The sequence below is a fragment of the Sinohyriopsis cumingii genome, chromosome 5, assembly GCF_028554795.1.
Source record: "Sinohyriopsis cumingii isolate HCF-2022 chromosome 5, ASM2855479v2, whole genome shotgun sequence".
In the NCBI taxonomy this organism is placed as follows: domain Eukaryota; kingdom Metazoa; phylum Mollusca; class Bivalvia; order Unionida; family Unionidae; genus Sinohyriopsis; species Sinohyriopsis cumingii.
Window position 1 is genome coordinate 129,804,202 of NC_142965.1, and position 21,724 is coordinate 129,825,925.

The 21,724-nt window shown below is 36.9% G+C and overlaps 1 protein-coding gene across 2 annotated transcripts in view; it reads left to right on the forward strand.

Annotated features, from left to right (window-relative positions):
* The window catches only part of LOC149800233 (sodium channel and clathrin linker 1-like), a 107,024-nt gene that overhangs the window by 75,758 nt on the left and 9,542 nt on the right, over positions 1 to 21,724 (forward strand). For both annotated transcript variants that reach the window (XM_089959802.1, XM_089959803.1), the window contains exons 16-21: positions 5,842 to 5,990; positions 8,721 to 8,913; positions 9,729 to 9,865; positions 13,422 to 13,560; positions 15,345 to 15,440; positions 16,978 to 17,081. In XM_089959802.1, coding sequence (XP_089815928.1) covers positions 5,842 to 5,990; positions 8,721 to 8,913; positions 9,729 to 9,865; positions 13,422 to 13,560; positions 15,345 to 15,440; positions 16,978 to 17,081 — 818 coding nt within the window. The remainder of the gene's footprint in view (positions 1 to 5,841; positions 5,991 to 8,720; positions 8,914 to 9,728; positions 9,866 to 13,421; positions 13,561 to 15,344; positions 15,441 to 16,977; positions 17,082 to 21,724) is intronic.

Here is a 21,724-nt window from a genome sequence, read left to right on the forward strand (position 1 = left end):
TACAAAAGGATCAGAAAAGCAGTTATTTTACTAAGACATGAAATCCCTTGATTTACTCTTGCTTTTCTTTGAATTCCTTGTCATAAAAAGAGAACTGAGATCATTCCATCCAAGCTGTTAGTTCATACGGACATCAAGTTTAAAACTTCTTGAACAGAATTTGTCTCCTTTACGGACATGCCTTAAAAATTATCTTAGTAGTGTCTTTCATCTACTACTCAGATATGAATCTCTGCCAGGAACTTTCTTTGCATTATGGGTGTTCTCAGGTGTGATTTTATAGTCTTGGATATCTTGTGCATGAGAGCCCACCAAATGATCTCTATTGAAGATACATCATTGATTTGTTAAATATATTATTGTATTGAAACAGTCCAAAGGATTATTTATGATCAGTGTATATACAGACATAAAATATAGATAGGAACCATATTAAACATCATTTGGCACTGGATACCATTAGGCATGAAAGAAAACAATAGTAGGGAATTGTACATGTTGAAAACACTTGCCCCCCTTTAACACTATCAGCTCATTTACTAAAACTTTTCATGGCTAGACTGCCCGCCTATTACAATACTTTGACTTCCTCCTGCAATATTTCTATCAAATAGCCACTTAAGCAATGTGTTTAAGAAGATTTTTGTATGGAATTTTAAAATGGATGGCTTTCTTGTAGGTTATCAAAGAGGGTTTAACCTTGTATGGAATGGTAACATCGATTTTTTCTTGTAGGTTGCCAAAGAGGGTTTAATCCTTGTATGGAATTTTGAAATGGATGTTTTTCTTGTAGGTTGCAAAGAGGGTTTAACCTTGTATGGAATGGTAACATGGATGTCTTTATTGTAGGTTGTTAACCTTGTATGGAATGGTAACATGGATGTCTTTCTTGTAGGTTGTCAAAGAGGGTTTAACCCTTGTATGGAATGGTAACATGTATGTCTTTCTTGTAGGTTGTTAACCTTGTATGGAATGGTAACATGGAGTTCTTTCTTGTATGTTGTCAAAGAGGGTTTAATCCTTGTATGGAATGGTAACATGGCTGTCTTTCTTGTAGGTTGTTAACCTTGTATGGAATGGTAACATGTATGTCTTTCTTGTAGGTTGTCAAAGAGGGTTTAACCTTGTATGGAATGGTAACATGTATGTCTTTCTTGCAGGTTGTCAAATAGGGTTTAACACTGTATGGAATGGTAACATGGATGTCTTTCTTGTAGGTTGTCAAGGAGGGTTTGACTTTGTATGGAATGGTAACATGTATGTCTTTCTTGTAGGTTGTCAAAGAGGGTTTAACCTTGTATGGAATGGTAACATGGATGTTTTCTTGTAGGTTGTCAAATAGAGTTTAACTTTGTATGGAATGGTAACATGGATGTTTTCTTGTAGGTTGTCAAATAGAGTTTAACCTTGTATGGAATGGTAACATAGATGTCATTTTTGTAGGTTGTCAAAGAGGGTTTAACTCTTTTATGGAATGGTAACATGTATGTCTTTCTTGTAGGTTGTCAAAGAGGGTTTAACCCTTGTATGGAATGGTAACATGGATGCCTTTCTTGTAGGTTGTCAAAGAGGGTTTGACCTTGTATGGAATGGTAACATGGATGTCTTTCTTGTAGGTTGTCAAAGAGGGTTTAACATTGTATGGAATGGTAACATGTATGTCTTTCTTGTAGGTTGTCAAATAGGGTTTAACATTGTATGGAATGGTAACATGGATGCCTTTCTTGTAGGTTGTCAAAGAGGGTTTGACTTTGTATGGAATGGTAACATGTATGTCTTTCTTGTAGGTTGTCAAAGAGGGTTTAACCTTGTATGGAATGGTAACATGGATGTTTTCTTGTAGGTTGTCAAATAGAGTTTAACCTTGTATGGAATGGTAACATAGATGTCTTTTTTGTAGGTTGTCAAAGAGGGTTTAACTCTTGTATGGAATGGTAACATGTATGTCTTTCTTGTAGGTTGTCAAAGAGGGTTTAACCCTTGTATGGAATGGTAACATGGATGCCTTTCTTGTAGGTTGTCAAAGAGGGTTTGACCTTGTATGGAATGGTAAAATGTATGTCTTTCTTGTAGGTTGTCAGAGAGGGTTTAACCCTTGTATGGAATGGTAACATGGATGCCTTTCTTGTACGTTGTCAAAGAGGGTTTAACCCTTGTATGGAATGGTAACATGGCTGTCTTTTTTGTAGGCTGTCAAAGAGGGTTTAACCTTGTATGGAATGGTAACATGGATGTCTTTCTTGTAGGTTGTCAAAGAGGGTTTAACCCTTGTATGGAATGGTAACATGGATGTCTTTCTTGTAGGTTGTCAAAGAGGGTTTAACCCTTGTATGGAATGGTAACATATATGTCTTTCTTGTAGGTTGTTAACCTTGTATGGAATGGTAACATGGATGTCTTTCTTGTATGTTGTCAAAGAGGGTTTAACCCTTGTATGGAATGGTAACATGGCTGTCTTTCTTGTAGGTTGTTAACCTTGTATGGAATGGTAACATGTATGTCTTTCTTGTAGGTTGTCAAAGAGGGTTTAACCTTGTATGGAATGGTAACATGTATGTCTTTCTTGTAGGTTGTCAAATAGGGTTTAACATGGTATGGAATGGTAACATGGATGTCTTTCTTGTAGGTTGTCAAGGAGGGTTTGACTTTGTATGGAATGGTAACATGGATGTCTTTTTTGTAGGTTGTCAAGGAGGGTTTTACCCTTGTATGGAATGGTAACATGTATGTCTTTCTTGTAGGTTGTCAAGGAGGGTTTAATACTTGTATGGAATGGTAACATGGATGTCTTTCTTGTAGGTTGTCAAAGAGGGTTTAACCTTGTATGGAATGGTAACATGTATGTCTTTCTTGTAGGTTGTCAAAGAGGGTTTAACCCTTGTATGGAATGGTAACATGGATGCCTTTCTTGTAGGTTGTCAAAGAGGGTTTGACCTTGTATGGAATGGTAACATGTATGTCTTTCTTGTAGGTTGTCAAAGAGGGTTTAACCCTTGTATGGAATGGTAACATGGATGTCTTTCTTGTAGGTTATCAAGGAGGGTTTGACCCTTGTATGGAATGGTAACATGGATGTCTTTCTTGTAGGTTGTCAAGGAGGGTTTAACCTTGTATGGAATGGTAACATGGCTGTCTTTCTTGTAGGTTGTCAAGGAGGGTTTAACCCTTGTATGGAATGGTAACATGGATGTCTTTCTTGTAGGTTGTCAAAGAGGGTTTAACCTTGTATGGAATGGTAACATGGATGTTTTCTTGTAGGTTGCCAAAGAGGGTTTAATCCTTGTATGGAATTTTGAAATGGATGTTTTTCTTGTAGGTTGTCAAAGAGGGTTTAACCTTGTATGGAATGGTAACATGGATGTCTTTCTTGTAGGTTGTTAACCTTGTATGGAATGGTAACATGGATGTCTTTCATGTAGGTTGTCAAAGAGGGTTTAACCTTGTATGGAATGGTAACATGGATGTTTTCTTGTAGGTTGCCAAAGAGGGTTTAATCCTTGTATGGAATTTTGAAATGGATGTTTTTCTTGTAGGTTGTCAAAGAGGGTTTAACCTTGTATGGAATGGTAACATGGATGTCTTTCTTGTAGATTGTTAACCTTGTATGGAATGGTAACATGGATGTCTTTCTTGTAGGTTCTCAAAGAGGGTTTAACCTTGTATGGAATGGTAACATGGATGTTTTCTTGTAGGTTGCCAAAGAGGGTTTAATCCTTGTATGGAATTTTGAAATGGATGTTTTTCTTGTAGGTTGTCAAAGAGGGTTTAACCTTGTATGGAATGGTAACATGGATGTCTTTCTTGTAGGTTGTTAACCTTCTATGGAATGGTAACATGGATGTCTTTTGTGTAGGTTGTCAAAGAGGGTTTAACCCTTGTATGGAATGGTAACATGGCTATCTTTCTTGTAGGTTGTTAACCTTGTATGGAATGGTAACATGTATGTCTTTCTTGTAGGTTGTCAAAGAGGGTTTAACCTTGTATGGAATGGTAACATGTATGTCTTTCTTGTAGGTTGTCAAATAGGGTTTAATATTGTATGGAATGGTAACATGGATGTCTTTCTTGTAGGTTGTCAAGGAGTGTTTGACTTTGTATGGAATGGCAACATGTATGTCTGTCTTGTAGGTTGTCAAAGAGGGTTTAACCTTGTATGGAATGGTAACATGGATGTTTTCTTGTAGGTTGTCAAATAGAGTTTAACCTTGTATGGAATGGTAACATGGCTGTCTTTCTTGTAGGTTGTCAAAGAGGGTTTATCCTTGTATGGAATGGTAACATGGATGTCTTTCTTGTAGGTTGTCAGAGAGGGTTTAACCTTGTATGGAATGGTAACATGGATGTTTTCTTGTAGGTTGTCAAAGAGGGTTTAATCCTTGTATGGAATGGTAACATGGATGTCTTTCTTGTAGGTTGTCAAAGAGGGTTTAACCCTTGTATGGAATGGTAATATCGATGTCTTTCTTGTAGGTTGTTAACCTTGTATGGAATGGTAACATGTATGTCTTTCTTGTAGGTTGTCAAAGAGGGTTTAATCCTTGTATGGAATGGTAACATGTATGTCTTTCTTGTAGGTTGTCAAGGAGGGTTTAACCCTTGTATGGAATGGTAACATCAATGTCTTTCTTGTAGGTTGTCAAGGAGGGTTTAACCTTGTATGGAATGGTAACATGGATGTTTTCTTGTAGGTTGTCAAATAGAGTTTAACTTTGTATGGAATGGTAACATGGATGTCTTTCTTGTAGGTTGTCAAGGAGGGTTTAACCTTGTATGGAATGGTAACATGGATGTCTTTCTTGTAGGTTGTCAAGGAGGGTTTAACCTTGTATGGAATGGTAACATGGATGTCTTTCTTGTAGATTGTCAAGGAGGGTTTGACCTTGTATGGAATGGTAACATGGCTGTCTTTCTTGTAGGTTGTCAAAGAGGGTTTAACCCTTGTATGGAATGGTAACATGGATGCCTTTCTTGTAGGTTGTCAGAGAGGGTTTAACCCTTGTATGGAATGGTAACATGGATGCCTTTCTTGTAGGTTGTCAAAGAGGGTTTAACCCTTGTATGGAATGGTAACATGGATGCCTTTCTTGTAGGTTGTCAAAGAGGGTTTAACCCTTGTATGGAATGGTAACATGGATGCCATTCTTGTAGGTTGTCAAAGAGGGTTTAACCCTTGTATGGAATGGTAACATGGATGCCTTTCTTGTAGGTTGTCAAAGAGGGTTTAACCCATGTATGGAATGGTAACATGGATGTCTTTCTTGTAGGTTGTCAAAGAGGGTTTAACCCTTGTATGGAATGGTAACATGGATGTCTTTCTTGTAGGTTGTCAAAGAGGGTTTAACTCTTGTATGGAATGGTAATATGGATGCCTTTCTTGTAGGTTGTCAAAGAGGGTTTAACCCTTGTATGGAATGGTAACATGGCTGTCTTTCTTGTAGGTTGTCAAAGAGGGTTTAACATTGTATGGAATGGTAACATGGCTGTCTTTCTTGTAGGTTGTCAAAGAGGGTTTGACCTTGTATGGAATGGTAACATGGCTGTCTTTCTTGTAGGTTGTCAGGGAGGGTTCAGCTCTTGTATGGAACGGTAACATGGATGTCTTTCTTGTAGGTTGTCAAAGAGGGTTCAACCCTTGTATGGAATGGTAACATGGATGTCTTTCTTGTAGGTTGTCAAAGAGGGTTTAACCCTTGTATGGAATGGTAACATGGATGCCTTTCTTGTAGGTTGTCAAAGAGGGTTTAACCCTTGTATGGAATGGTAACATGGCTGTCTTTCTTGTAGGTTGTCAAAGAGGGTTTAACCTTGTATGGAATGGTAACATGGCTGTCTTTCTTGTAGGTTGTCAAGGAGGGTTCAACCCAGACTAAGAAGGACAAGGATACCTATGAGTTAGTAAACCAAAGAGCCATCACTGCGGAGAGAACACGAGATGATGCACTAATGAAGGTGGAACACTTGGAGAACCAGCTCAAGAGAGAACAGATGAAGTAAAAGATTCTTTATTTATTCTCACTTTCTCCTGTATATTCATTACTATTTTCATGCATAGTGACGGATTAGTCATTCAAACGTCTGTAGATGTGTCATAGTCCTCACATTTACAATTCAGTATCTCTTAAACCTTTTAATCGCCCTTTATATCACCTGTCATGTGGATAAAGTCTCATCCAGCCAATCAATACTTTGCTGACTTCAGTTAGTTCATCAGCATCATTCGAGTGACTAATTTTACAAAATCCATTGCTTTTTTAAATAACCTAGATGATTGACATAAACTGAATCTTACCTTCATTTCACATGGATTTCCATATTCTTCTGATAGGCCTTAGGTCCTAGGGCCCAATGAATCAAGAAAACTGCATGTAATTTTGGACTAAATAAAAGTTAGAATCAGGAAAATACAGATCCGTGTTGGATTGGAAATGAATGCAGTATTTTACCCCAGAATTAGGGATGGAAATGACATGATTCATGATAATCTGTTTTGCATGCAGAAAGATTACATTTTGGCTTAAATATGCAATGATACAAAAGATGCAGGAGATCTCAAAGGTTGTTCTAGATTCAGAACTGTAATTTTGTTATATGTAATTTCTTTTTTATGTAATTTCTTTTATATGCAAATCATGTAACATTTATTATAATTGATGAGCCTGCCTTAGTGTAAGACAAAGCCTGCCTTAGTGTAAGGCAGACATTTAGACCAATACAGCCTTTCTTATTGTAAGACAAAGCCTTAGTGTAAGACAAGCCTGCCTTATTGTAAGACAAAGCCTGCCTTAGTGTAAGACAAAGCCTGCCTTAGTGTAAGACAAAGCCTTAGTGTAAGACAAAGCCTGCCTTAGTGTAAGACAAAGCCTTAGTGTAAGACAAGCCTGCCTTATTGTAAGACAAAGCCTTAGTGTAAGACAAGCCTGTCTTATTGTAAGACAAAGCCTGCCTTAGTGTAAGACAAAGCCTTAGTGTAAGACAAGCCTGCCTTATTGTAAGACAAAGCCTGCCTTAGTGTAAGACAAAGCCTTAGTGTAAGACAAGCCTGCCTTATTGTAAGACAAAGCCTTAGTGTAAGACAAGCCTGCCTTATTGTAAGACAAAGCCTGACTTAGTGTAAGACAAAGCCTTAGTGTAAGACAAGCCTGCCTTATTGTAAGACAAAGCCTGCCTTAGTGTAAGGCAGACCCTTAGACCAATACAGCCTTTCTTAGTGTAAGACAAAGCCTGCCTTAGTGTAAGACAAAGCCTGCCTTAGTGTAAGACAAAGCCTTAGTGTAAGACAAGCCTGCCTTATTGTAAGACAAAGCCTGCCTTAGTGTAAGACAAAGCCTTAGTGTAAGACAAGCCTGCCTTATTGTAAGACAAAGCCTTAGTGTAAGACAAGCCTGCCTTATTGTAAGACAAAGCCTGCCTTAGTGTAAGACAAAGCCTTAGTGTAAGACAAGCCTGCCTTATTGTAAGACAAAGCCTGCCTTAGTGTAAGACAAAGCCTTAGTGTAAGATAAGCCTGCCTTAGAGGAAGACAAAGCCTGTATAAGCATAAGACAAAGCCTTAGTGTAAGACAAAGTCTGCCTTATGTTAAACAAAGCCTGCCTTAGCATAAGACAGAGCATATCTTAGTGTAAGACATACCCTGCCTCAGAGGAAGACAAAGCTTGTTTTAGTGTAAGACAAAACTTTAGTGTAAGACAAAGCCTGTCTGAGTGCCAGACAAAGCCTGCCTTTATGTAAGACAAGTCTGCCTTCATGTAAGAAAAAGCCTGCAAAGACAGAGCCTTTCTTAGTGTAAGACAAAGTCTGCCTTTGTGTAGGACAAGTCAGCCTTAGCATAAGACAATCCTGCCTAAGTGTAAGAAAAAAATCTTCCTTAGTGTAAGACAAGCCTGCCTAAGTGTAAGAAAAAAATCTTCCTTAGTGTAAGACAAGCCTGCCTAAGTGTAAGAAAAAAATCTTCCTTAATATAAGACAATCCTGCCTAAGTGTAAGAAAAAAATCTTCCTTAGTGTAAGACAAGCCTGCCTAAGTGTAAGAAAAAAATCTTCCTTAGTGTAAGACAAGCCTGCCTAAGTGTAAGAAAAAAATCTTCCTTAATGTAAGACAATCCTGCCTAAGTGTAAGAAAAAAATCTTCCTTAGTGTAAGACAATCCTGCCTAAGTGTAAGAAAAAAATCTTCCTTAGTGTAAGACAATCCTGCCTAAGTGTAAGAAAAAAATCTTCCTTAGTGTAAGACAAGTCTGCCTTAGTGTAATGCAAAACCTGTCATATTGTAAGAGAAAGCCAGCCTTTTAAAGCTCTAATAAGAAACAACATTGGCATTCATGTATATTTCTCTACATCAATACATCTGTCCATATCCTAGAATAAGGGCAAAGTTATAGTTACTTTTTAGTTTTAAGTGCAGATTGAAAGGTTTTTATTTTCTAGCTTAGTAAAAGGTGTACTGGACAAAAAAAATAGAGATTCTTGTTTAAAAATTAATTGCTGATGAAAATCAGTTTTATTATTATTATTAGATTGCCACTTAGAATGAGAGCACACTGGCATGCATGCAAAAACTCCAATCTTGTAACATATTATGAATGCATATAGTTAGGAATAAATACATTGTTGGCTTAATTCCATATTTTCACTTGAGTAGGTTACATGTTTTAAAATTTTGTGATAATTTCTCATTAAATGATGTATGAAATTAAAATGGTTTCTATGTCTCATTATCTGTAGTTCTGTTCAGCTTCAAGAACAGCTGGAAAACCAGCTGACACAGACGAAGATACGAATTTCACAGTTAGAGCAGGAATTTGAGCACCTGAATGAGGACCGTGTTCGGTTGATTGATGAACTGGATAACATGAAGAAGCGGTTGCAGGCTGCTCAACAGGAGAAGGAGGCAGCACAGAGGAAGTGTGAAAAGGAGGTCTCTACAATTGTCATACTTTGCTTTGTTCTCTGTAATAGCAGAATTTAGAACAGATTTCGTTGGAGTTTTCTATTTATCATTTTACATAAAATTCTGTATGTGATGACAAAGGGATTTCTGCAGAGCATTTGCCTCAAATGTACTCAGAGGTTTAAAGTGACTTTCATCAGATGTTATATTTGAAATTTTTCATTTCTGGGGGCTTATGATTTGCTAAGGTTAATTTTATTAGCATTTATGTTGTGAGATTACTTTGAGACTGTCATGCTGATAGATTTCAGAAGTAATGCATTTAATATCTACAAAATGTAGTGTAAAGTCAGTCAAGTTTTTGTTGCTAATGACTTTGGGATCAGTTTCTAATATTTCTTCCTTTCTTTAATATGGTTGAAATAAGTAACCAACTGATTAAACTGCTAACTGATTTATTAAATATGTTACTGTCAAACACCTTGAAACTTTCAAATACTCCAAACCCCTGAACTCTCTAACTTTTGACAGATTCAGGTTCATATATATACATACACATATTTATTCCTGAGTCTGTTAATCCTTATGTAGAATTACACACAGCAAAAAATATTCTTCATTTAAATGTTGAAGAAGATTAGGTTTTAATAATCAAACATTTCCATCTCTTGAATTTTACCAAATGGTACCAGAAGACATTGTTTCACCATAGTTTCAAAGACTCACAATGCTACCAATGTTAATTGTTTACTATATGGATACTTACTGCTTTATAGTTTTCTACATGGATGCATATAGCTTTATCATTCATGTAGTACCGTAATTTCCTTGATTGATTTCAGCTGACAATATCAGAACAGGAGCAGAACATGAAGATAAGGGACTACGAAGTCAAACTGCAGACAGTTGAAGACACAAATAGAAGTACTATGGTGGAAATTAGGAAGCTTCTTACTGCTCAACAGAGAATGACAGCCAGGTAATACACTGACACTTGGGTCACACTCTTAGGTTTTTACTTCATTGCATTAACTCATTATCCCCTTAAGTGGTGCATTTAAGTGGGTACTGTGACTGAGCAGTTTTATTAGTCTAGACCCTGTGCAACGAGTTACCACACCAGTGGTTTATTTTCCACCTTATACTATTTATGCATGCAATTCAAACAATCAATGTTCAGCTTACATCAAGAGAGGAAATACTGGACAAAAAAGAAAAGAAAACTTTTATTTTAATAATGTCAAAAATGCAGAAGTCATGAGTGAAAAAATTAATGGAAAATGAGAGTAGCCACAGAATTTTCATCAGCTAATACTGACAATGGCATTGATATATCATACCTATTGAAAAAGAAACCAGGAGGGATGGGAATGAGATTGAAGTAGAAGATGATGAAATAAAAGACCAAAGTAAGAGAGGATCATTAATGACATTATTCAGGTCATTAATGACATTATTCAGATCATTAATGACATTATTCAGATCATTAATGACATTATTCAGATCATTAATGACATTATTCAGATCATTATTGATGACATTATTCAGGTCATTAATGACATTATTCAGGTCATTAATGACATTATTCAGGCCATTAATGACATTATTCAGGCCATTAATGACATTATTCAGATCATTAATGACATTATTCAGGTCATTAATGACATTATTCAGGCCATTAATGACATTATTCAGGCCATTAATGACATTATTCAGGCCATTAATGACATTATTCAGGTCATTAATGACATTATTCAGGCCATTAATGACATTATTCAGATCATTAATGACATTATTCAGGCCATTAATGACATTATTCAGGCCATTAATGACATTATTCAGATCATTAATGACATTATTCAGGCCATTAATGACATTATTCAGGCCATTAATGACATTATTCAGGTCATTAATGACATTATTCAGATCATTAATAACATTATTACGGTCATTAATGACATTATTCAGGCCATTAATGACATTATTCAGGTCTACAAGAGGTTATTCATCAAGACTATCACCAGATACAGATGTGAATTTAGACTCAGTTGCAAATAAATTTGATATTTTTCATTGCAGTTTTGATCACTTGTGTTGAAGGTTGTACTTTATTATATGGGAATTTTTAATGACTTTGTTGGTATTATATATAAATTATTTAATTAATTATGACAGGAGGATTAAAATTCTAAACTAAAAGATGATCATCTTTGTAGCTTTCTGCATGAGCTTATTATTTATGTTTATGCATGAAATTTATACCATTATGTGGACATTTGTATTAAAAAAAATTTGCCAAATTTCAGTTTAATTGAAGCAGTACAAATAAAAAACAACCAAATTATTTCAAGTAACCCCTTTAAAAAATCAGTGAAATATTGTCAGTGAGTCTCAGGTATACAGGCTCTGGTAATGCTCACACTGTCTTAGATGATCTCTCTGCCTGTGTGCTGTAGGGAATTACCTCGTTGGTAAGGTTCACACTGCCTTGGGTAGAGGATTACCTAGTTGATAAGGCTCACACTGCCTTGGGTAGGGGATTACCTAGTTGATAAGGCTCACACTGCCTTGGGTAAGGGATTACCTAGTTAATAAGGCTCACACTGCCTTGGGTAGGGGATTACCAAGTTGATAAGGCTCACACTGCCTTGGGTAGGGGATTACCTAGTTAATAAGGCTCACACTGCCTTGGGTAGGGGATTACCAAGTTGATAAGGCTCACACTGCCTTAGGTGATCCCTCTACCTGTATGTTGTAGGGAATTACCAAGTTGATAAGGCTCACACTGCCTTGGGTTGGGGATTACCTAGTTGATAAAGCTCAAACTGCCTTGGGTTGGGGATTACCTAGTTGATAAAGCTCACACTGCCTTGGGTAAGGGATTACCTAGTTAATAAGGCACACACTGCCTTGGGTAGGGGATTACCTAGTTGATAAGGCTCACACTGCCTTGGGTAGGGGATTACCTAGTTGATAAGGCTCACACTGCCTTGGGTAGGAGATTACCTAGTTGATAAGGCTCACACTGCCTTGGGTAGGAGATTACCTAGTTGATAAGGCTCACACAGCCTTGAGTAGGGGATTACCTAGTTGATAAGGCTCACACTGCCTTGGGTAGGAGATTACCTAGTTGATAAAGCTCACACTGCCTTGGGTAGGGGATTACCTGGTTGATAAGGCTCACACTGCTTTGGGTAGGGGATTACCTAGTTGATAAGGCTCACACTGCCTTGGGTAGGAGATTACCTATTTGATAAAGATCACACTGCCTTGGGTAGGGGATTACCTCATTGATAAGGCTCACACTGCTTTGGGTAGGGGATTGCCTAGTTGATAAGGCTCACACTGCCTTGGGTTGGGGATTACCTAGTTGATAAAGCTCACACTGCCTTGCGTAGGGGATTACCTAGTTGATAAGGATCACGCTGCCTTGGGTAGGGGATTACCTAGTTGATAAGGATCACACTGCTTTGGGTAGGGGATTACCTAGTTGATAAAGCTCACACTGCCTTAGGTAAGGGATTACCTAGTTAATAAGGCTCACACTGCCTTGGGTTGGGGATTACCTAGTTGATAAGGCTCACACTGCCTTGGGTAGGGGATTACCTAGTTGATAAGGCTCACACTGCTTTGGGTAGGGGATTACCTAGTTGATAAAGCTCACACTGCCTTGGGTTGGGGATTACCTAGTTGATAAAGCTCACACTGCCTTGGGTAAGGGATTACCTAGATGATAAGGCTCACACTGCTTTGGGTAGGGGATTACCTTGTTGATAAGACTCACACTGCTTTGGGTTGGGGATTACCTAGTTGATAAAGCTCACACTGCTTTGGGTAAGGGATTACCTAGTTGATAAGACTCACACTACTTTGGGTTGGGGATTACCTAGTTGATAAAGCTCACACTGCCTTGGGTAAGGGATTACCTAGTTGATAAGGCTCACACTGCCTTGGGTGGGGGATTACCTCGTTGATAAGGCTCACACTGCTTTGGGTAGGGGATTACCTAGTTGATAAGGCTCACACTGCATTGGGTGATCCCTCTACCTGTATGTTGTAGGGGACCACCTACTTTCTTAGCCAAGGTGATAATGAGTTAAATATTTGCTGTGCAAATACAAACTGGAATAATTTTTGTTGTGTACAGTATTTATGGAACCATTTTTCCTGCTTTCAGACTAAACAATTCAGTAGTGATTTAGTTGAATGAACTACAACAGTGAGTACTCTAGTGGACCAGATTTATTTTTACTTTTTGTGTTGTTGTTATTTGTACAAAACTTAAGATTTTTCTGTCATTGTGAACTCATTATTCCCATATTCTCTGCAAATATTTCCTTTTCTTGCTCTGCCCTTGGAAGAAAGTATGAATTTTGTTGCTTGAACTGATGCAGAAATTTAACTTTCTTTGAAAGAAAAGATTCATTAGTTACCTTCCTTTTATAAGGTATTGAAAGTAAATAATATACAAGCAAGATAATTATAGGTAATTAGACCATTTATCTAAAGTTAATTATAATTGTTTGCAAATGTAGATGGAAAGAAGAATGCACAACAGTGGCACAGAAATATGAAGTGAAGATTACTGACCTCAGGGGAGAAGTAAACCAGTTGAAGAAAAGGAATCAAGAACTCACATCTTTACTAAAAGAGAGTCAAGAAAAAACACTTGAGGTGAATTGAACTGTTTTTGCAAGATGCTCATGACTTGCATGGTTGTCTGTACAGTGATCCTTAAATATAATTAATGTATAGATACAGAAAACACTGAAAAGATATAATCTATGTATGCTTTAAGTTTAAATATTTTGTATTAAAACAAAATAATTTAATGAAACTATTCTGCAACAAGGAAAATATGGAGATTATAAGAAGAATAAGATTTTATTTTACTTGGAAAAATTATACATTTGTAAAAATCTGAAATTTTAATAGAGAAAATAGATTGGAGGATGATAACCTTGTAACTGAGGTTGAGAGGATATTAATAAAGTCGCAAATTGAGTTTTACTGGCAGCGTATCACTGGAGTCAGTAAAATGTTATCTAATTTGCCTGAAAGAAACCGTGAGCCCACCTATGAAATGTGACATTTTCATTTTCAAGTTCTTAAAAGACATTGGTAAGTTATTGATATAGCGGTCCCTGCTGGACCCTATTTATAAATCCCTCCACAACCTGGACCCTATTTACAAATCCCTCCACAACCTGGACCCCATTTATAGATCCTTCAAAAATTCTGGACCCTATTTATGGATCCATCCACATTTTGAAAAACTTCTGCTTAGTTGTATCAAAAGCTATAACAGTACTATTTCTGTTCCCCATATTTTTTATTGGTTGCCTATAATTAGCACTTTACCAGTACAGAATGAATACTAATGAGCTGTCCCTTGCTCACACTGAATCGGTAATGAATTGCTGGTTAAATATATTGAGCAGTACCTTTGGGATTGTTGACCATTAAGATTAGCTAGGGTATTAGCAACTTATAAATGCCCACCAGTACAATGTTTTTCATCCTAAAGGAACTGAGATCATGGCATTATATTTTAATCCATTTAGTTCACAGAATTGGTAGTTGCTGATTCAGTTGATAAACAGAGTGAGTATTTTCTGTAATTGTGACACATCCACATTACTATCACACAAACTAATTGCAAAACTTGAAGCTACTGTTTTCACAGATTGATATAAAAAGAACCACGCTTCCTTGACTTATTGTCTGTTTTAAACTTTGATAGATAAATATGGATATTTTTCAGCATTTATAAAATGAAACTACACCAAGCCCCCTGAATAAACATTCCTACATGCATCAACCTAAAGACAAGACTGAAGGTGTATAGTTAGAGATCACAAGAGTAGAGTTGTATGCAACAGTTATTCAGAATTCCACTAATGAGCATACAGAAATTGTAAATTGTTGAAAATCTCTTTAACTGTGAGCTGCTCTTGAGCAGAATGTGAATGAGGGTTAAGTGTCATGAACAATATTATTAGTATAAGGAACAGATTGTTTAATTTTTCTGGAGTGGATGAGTGTGTCAGAATAGCAAAATATGTCCTTATCAGGTAATTGGACTGTCAGGCAAGTCAGGGTGATTTTTTTAAAGCTACTTATCTTGGACATGTGTCTGAAAAAAAATCTTCAAGCATTGTTACTGATGCACATTTTGACATTCAGCCAAGCAGAAACTGTATTAAGGCTGCTCTAGTAAAATATGCCTGAGACCCAGGGAAGGCACCTTTAATATGGAGTACTTGTCAGTGATGCAATTTAGAGTTTGTATCATTTAATGTGATGTCTGTGAATAATCAGAGTAACCTGGCATATATTTTTTTTAATGCCTTCCTGGGGTGACATGTATGTTTAAATGGAACAACAGTTCTTACATGTGTGTTAGAATATTAATATTGCCATCTGGGGCCTATCTAATTTGACACTCCTAATTTTAGGCAGAAAAGATGATAGCTGACTACTCTCGTGCCATCAGAAGAATAGAAGAGAGGATGAGGGATTCAGAGAACAGGGCAGCTGAACTCTCGAAAAAGGTCTGCCAGAAACTCAGTTGAATGAAACAAGGGTTCCATGGGGATTTTTCCTATCTTGCAAACTGAGTTTTTGTATGTTTTATATGACATTAGGAAACTCTTAACAATGCTGATGAGACTGACTCTGTAGCCACCACCATGACCAGAAAAGTGGTACCTCATTCTAACACACCTGTAATGTAAAAAGCTTTCTGATTTGCTGAACCATATTGTATCTGGTTTGCAGCTGTTGACATCTATCAGGATCCATGTGACATCATGTGTTAGGATACATATGACATCATGTATCAGGATTCATATGACATCATGTATCAGGATTCATATCACATCATGTATTAGGATTCATATCACATCATGTATCCTGATACATATGAATCATGTATCAGGGTACATATGACATGTATTAGGATACATTTTACAATATATATATATTGGAATACATATCACAGTAATGTATCAAGATCGTATCACATGTATCAGGATACATATCACATATATAAGGATACATATCACATTGTGTATCAAGATGCATGTCACGTGTATGAGGATACATATTACATCATGTAGTGGGATACATATCACATTATGTATTGAGATGTACATCACAACATGTATCAGGATACATATCACATGTATCAGGATACATATCACATGTATCAGGATACATATCACATGTATCCATATCAGGATGCACATGACATCATTTATCAGGATACATTTTACTTTATGTATTGGGATACATATCATGTGATGAGATACATGTTACTTGGCTAAAACTTTATACAGTTAGATCCTATGGTTTCTGAGAATTTCATTGTAATTAGCAAAATCACTTGGCTAGAACTTTATATAACTTTAGGTTATTGTTGTATGTATTTCTCAACATACAATCAGTACCTGGTTTGATTGGGCACAGCCTGATGTAAGGTATTTTGCCTTACTGGCTTTTTGTTGGTCATGAAGCCATAGGTAAAGTGGACAGCTTCCTGAAAAAATTCATTGTGTTATTTATGCTATTAGAGCTTAAGGTTTCTGAGATCATTGTAAGTAAAAGGTTACTTGCCTAAAATTTTGTATCATTAGATCTTCAGGTAGTTAAATATTATGTGTATAAAGGTGCTTGCAAATGATAATATGTGTTCCTGTGGCTTTGGTTCATTATTATGGACATTTTTCAACAATTTCAATTATAGATCAGCAAGTAAGTAGAAGTTGACAGTTTGTTGTATTCTTTTACCACCCTATTCTTACCATAGATTCAGTTGTTATGGAATTAAAATATTGGTACAGATTGTAGATCATAATACATTAGATTCAAGAATACTCTTTTCAGTTTTGGTAAATTTATCATATTTTCACAATATGATCTTTGGTAACTTCATACTGCATGGCTGTTGCACTCAACAGGAATGAAATGTTACAAATGAAGTATTCTCTCTTTTATTAAAATGTTACATTTTTGAAAATTGTATAATTTACAGCATTCAGTTATTTTTTTTGTTAACTTCTAATCAAGTTGCATATCTTTTATTTACAGATATCACGACAGATGATGAGAGAGCGACAGATTGAGAATGAAAAACGTAGTCTACGACAAGAATTGCAAAGAAGTGTAATGGATTCATCAAATAATTCATTTAGGTAGTTACTATATATAAATTCCCAAAAGACTATTTCTTCAACAAACAACATGATCTAGTTATTTATATTTCTGTTATACCTACCATAGTTACCTGTACAGAGTGTGTGACAAACAATTAACACTTAGGTACAGTTGATTAATGACTATGCTGTTTACTCTAAATCATAGAATAAACATATTAGACCTTGATTTGTTGCTGCATATCATGTGAAGATAATTTTGGGTGAGCTCTCTTTGCATTTGGGTACACCATCAACCAATAGCAAATATGGCACATTGAAGGTTGTTTTGAGATGACACTTTAACTAACTGAGGATGCCTTTGAACAAAATATCAACCTTTTTTCTTGTGGATGCTTTACAATAATGCCAAGGTTTATGACATTACAGAATTTTTATGTACACATACACAGAGAAAGGCAGACATACATACATACAAACACACATACATACATACATACACACACACATACATACATACATACATGCATACATACATACATACATACAGACAGACAGACAGACATTACACACACACACATACACACATATTGACAGTCTTGCAGTATTTCACCAATCTGAGCATTTCCCAGACCCTTACACTGACAAACATGCCTGGAAGTCGGTCTTGCATATGGTTCATGTACTCAGCAGGACAGATCATATGGCTCATGTACTCAACAGGACAGATCATATGGCTCATGTACTCAACAGGACAGATCATATGGCTCATGTACTCAACAGGACAGATCATATGGCTCATGTACTCAACAGGATAGATCATATGGCTCATCTACTCAACAAGACATCATATGGCTCATGTATTCAACAATACAGATCATATGGCTCATGTACTCAACAAGACAGATCATATGGCTCATGGACTCAACAAGACAGATCATATGGCTCATGTACTCAACAAGACAGATCATATGGCTCATGTATTCAACAGGACAGATCATACGGCTCATGTACTCAACAGGATAGATCATATGGCTCATGTACTCAACAAGATAGATCATATGGCTCATGTACTCAACAAGACAGATCATATGGCTCATGTACTCAACAGGACTCGCTCTCCAGTGCCATAACTACATCCATCAGTCTTTAGCTTGTGAAAAGGGATGCATTGCTATCCATGTCCTTGCTACCAAAAGACTGCTACAAGGCCATTCTAAGATCACATCCACCATTGCCCAACCTCATATTCCACAGCCATATAGAAATGAGGAAACAGGTCGACAAAGAGGCAAACTCATGATGGTCCAGCATTCCAGGGCACAGCATTTGTTTCTTGAGAGATACCAGAAAAGTAGGAGGGACCTAGCTAAAGCATGCAAAATGGGGAGACCAACCAAACTACCTTCTCCCTCCAAGCCCAGTTTCTGATAGATATCAATGACAGGACATAGGGAGGCAAGTAATAGTTTTCAACCTAGCTTCTCTCTCCAACAACCTTCCTAAAGAAAATGATGTCTAATGATTTTTCTGTCATCCCATTTGGAGGAAAACTTCAATACTTTATGACGAATGAGGAGAGAGTCTGCCCCATTGATATGTAGGTTGCTTAAGTTTGTTCATAACACTGGGAGTTTTCTCTGTCTGAGGCTAATGGCAAAGTCAGGTCATAAATTGGAGCTTTATCAACCAACACATTTGATACCAAACATCACAATGTATCACTTGAATTTGGTGTCAGCAGATACATAACTCTGCCTTAAGTGCCTCAGAACTACAGATATCTAATTTCCTTTTGGCTTTTCAGGAGAAGTTACAATTACCATCAGGTGCTACCATTCCATGATCTCAGACATGTTTTACCATCATTACAGGACATCGGGTAGAACAAAGACCTCTCCAACCTTTCACAAATTTTGGCTTGTCTTGACTGAAGGCATTCACCCTTTGCCCAAAATAATTCAACTGTGGGTTCTCACATGGTTGAACAAGGTACCCTTCAAACCAGTATATAAAGCCTTTTGTAGTTGCCTTTTGTACAAGACATGCTTCCATGTGACTTTAACTTCAGAAGACAGAATCCATGAGATAAAAGGCCAGTTGGTTGACCTAAACTATCTGCAGTTCCATCACTGTGGTTCAGCTTCTGTCATGATGGCTCCAACATTCTTTGCCAAGAAGAGACTCACATTCATGTCTTGAAACTTCTTTCTTCTTTGGGCCATTCTTAATAAGGGCACTGCAGGCTCTTGCTTTGTCATTGAATCTTTATGTGAGGTTTACTGAGCCAATCAGAAAATGGAGTTCTTGCTTGTTATTACCACTCAAAGAAAGAAGGGACAGGTTCTGTCATCCTGGATCCATCATGTTATTTACTCAGCCATCAAGAATCTAACCCAGGATCAGATGAATTTTAAAGGTATGTCATCTAATGAGGCTCAGGCAGTTGTCACAACTGACGTTACTGAAGGCAAAGACAACATTCTCCAGCTTGTATCTCATATACATTTTATCCCAAAAGGCTTGATTTGACTGATGGAACCTATACCAGCAGTATAACAGGCTTCCTTCCCATGTCGCTCTGCAGCTTCTTGCAGGTTACTCTGCTATACTGAATGTGCAGGAGCAAACCTTGTTTTCTCTAACCATGTGCATTCACTGAAAATATTACCCAGCCCATATCTGAAACAAAACTTGAAGCTGCATCACATTCATTAGGAAACCAGAGTCAACTATGTAACTTCACTCTCCACTTCTTACCTATTTTCCTAATGTATAATTATTAGGTAATTTATTGGGAGAAGAAACCATTTCTTGGAATAAAATATGTCAGTTTGAAACATAATACTTATACAGTCATCATGTTGGCGCACCTTCAGGACTATTTTACAGTCATCATGTTCACACACCTTCAGGACTGTTTTACAGTCACCATGTTGACACTCCTTTAGGACTGTTTTACAGTCATCATGTCGATGTACCTTCAGGACTGTTTTACAGTCATGTTGACACACCTTCAGGACTATTTTACAGTCATCATGTTGACACACCTTCAGGACTTTTACAGTCATCATGTTGACGTACCTTCAGGACTATTTTACAATCATCATGTTGACGCACCTTCAGGACTATTTTACAGTCATCATGTTGACACCTTCAGGACTTTTACAGTCATCATGTTGATGCACCTTCAGGACTATTTTACAGTCATGTTGATGCACCTTCAGGACTGTTTTACAGTCATCATGTTGATGCTTCTTCAGGACTATTATATGGCATTGAAGTGGTATTTAAAGTGTACTGAGCTGATCAAAAGAGAAAAATCTCACATGTTCTTGTTCTTTCTGTTGAAAGGAAGGAAAGGAATAATATTTCCACTCAGGCTCATTTGTCTTGGATCTGTTGTGTTATCCTTTAGTTTACAAGGCATGAACTCAATGCCAGTTGACTTTTGTATGCATATCAGTTCACAGGGTTCCCTGACTAACATCATTCAGCCCAGGGGATGGAGAATTGAGATGACATTCTCCAGCTTTTTACCTTTGAGACCTCACATTCATTTCAACTTGGCAGGATCTGTATCTGTAACAAAACAGACTGTCTTCCAAGGTCACTCAGTAGCTCTGCTTGTTTATATGTGTAATACAACAGACTGTCTTCCAAGGTCACTCAGTAGCTCTACTTGTCTATATGTGTAATACAACAGATTGCCTTCCAGGTCAAAGGTCACACAGCAGCTATACTTATGCTGAATTCATGGAGAGAACATTTTTCAAGACCACTTTCGTTCATTGACTTATGCTAATTCTAATCAGCAACTCACATGAGACTTGAAGCTGCTACGTTAGGAAACCAGAGTCAAGGCAAGGGGATGTAACACCCTCCACCTCTTACTTATTGTCTTGATGTATTATGATTTAGTAATACATTTGTAGAAAACACAATTTTGGGAGTTAAAAATGTTTCACAACAATAATTACTTCATCATAATATAGGCACACCCTTCTGACAGTTACATACATGGAAGAGTATCCACATTAACTTGGAAGTAACTGATGATTGATTGAATTTTTGGACCAGTTCCTCTATTGAGGGGGAGACCACTCATGCCTGAGTTTTCAGAAAGCAGGTGACCTTTTTGCAATTTTTTTGCTAAAACAAGCTTAATTTGTATTATGATTGGGCAGGTAATAATTTCAGACATATATCTTACACCTAAGATTGTTTTTCCTGTTTAATTTCATTTCAGGAACCATGTTACAATTCTATTCAAAGTAAATTGTCAGGTATCCCTAATATTTTTTCATCCAGATCAGTGGAAAGTCTACTGGATCTTTATATTATTATTATTATTATTATTATTATTATTATTGTTATTTATCTTCACAATCTTTTATCCCAGGATGCGTGGATACTCAGCTTTACTACAGTAACAAAAGAAATAAGTATTATGCTTACCGCTTGTATTAATTTCTACACCCTCCCACCCACCTACAAGGGCATATCATTCGATGAAGACCATACACTAGAAATTATGTGTCAGTAGAACGTGACCTAGAACCATAAGTCAGCTTTTCCACTATTTCTACTACATTGATTATTGTAAATGGAAACAGTAAAATGTGAACCAGAACCATCCACTGGAAAAGTTGTTGTAATGCACATTCATCACAAAATGACTC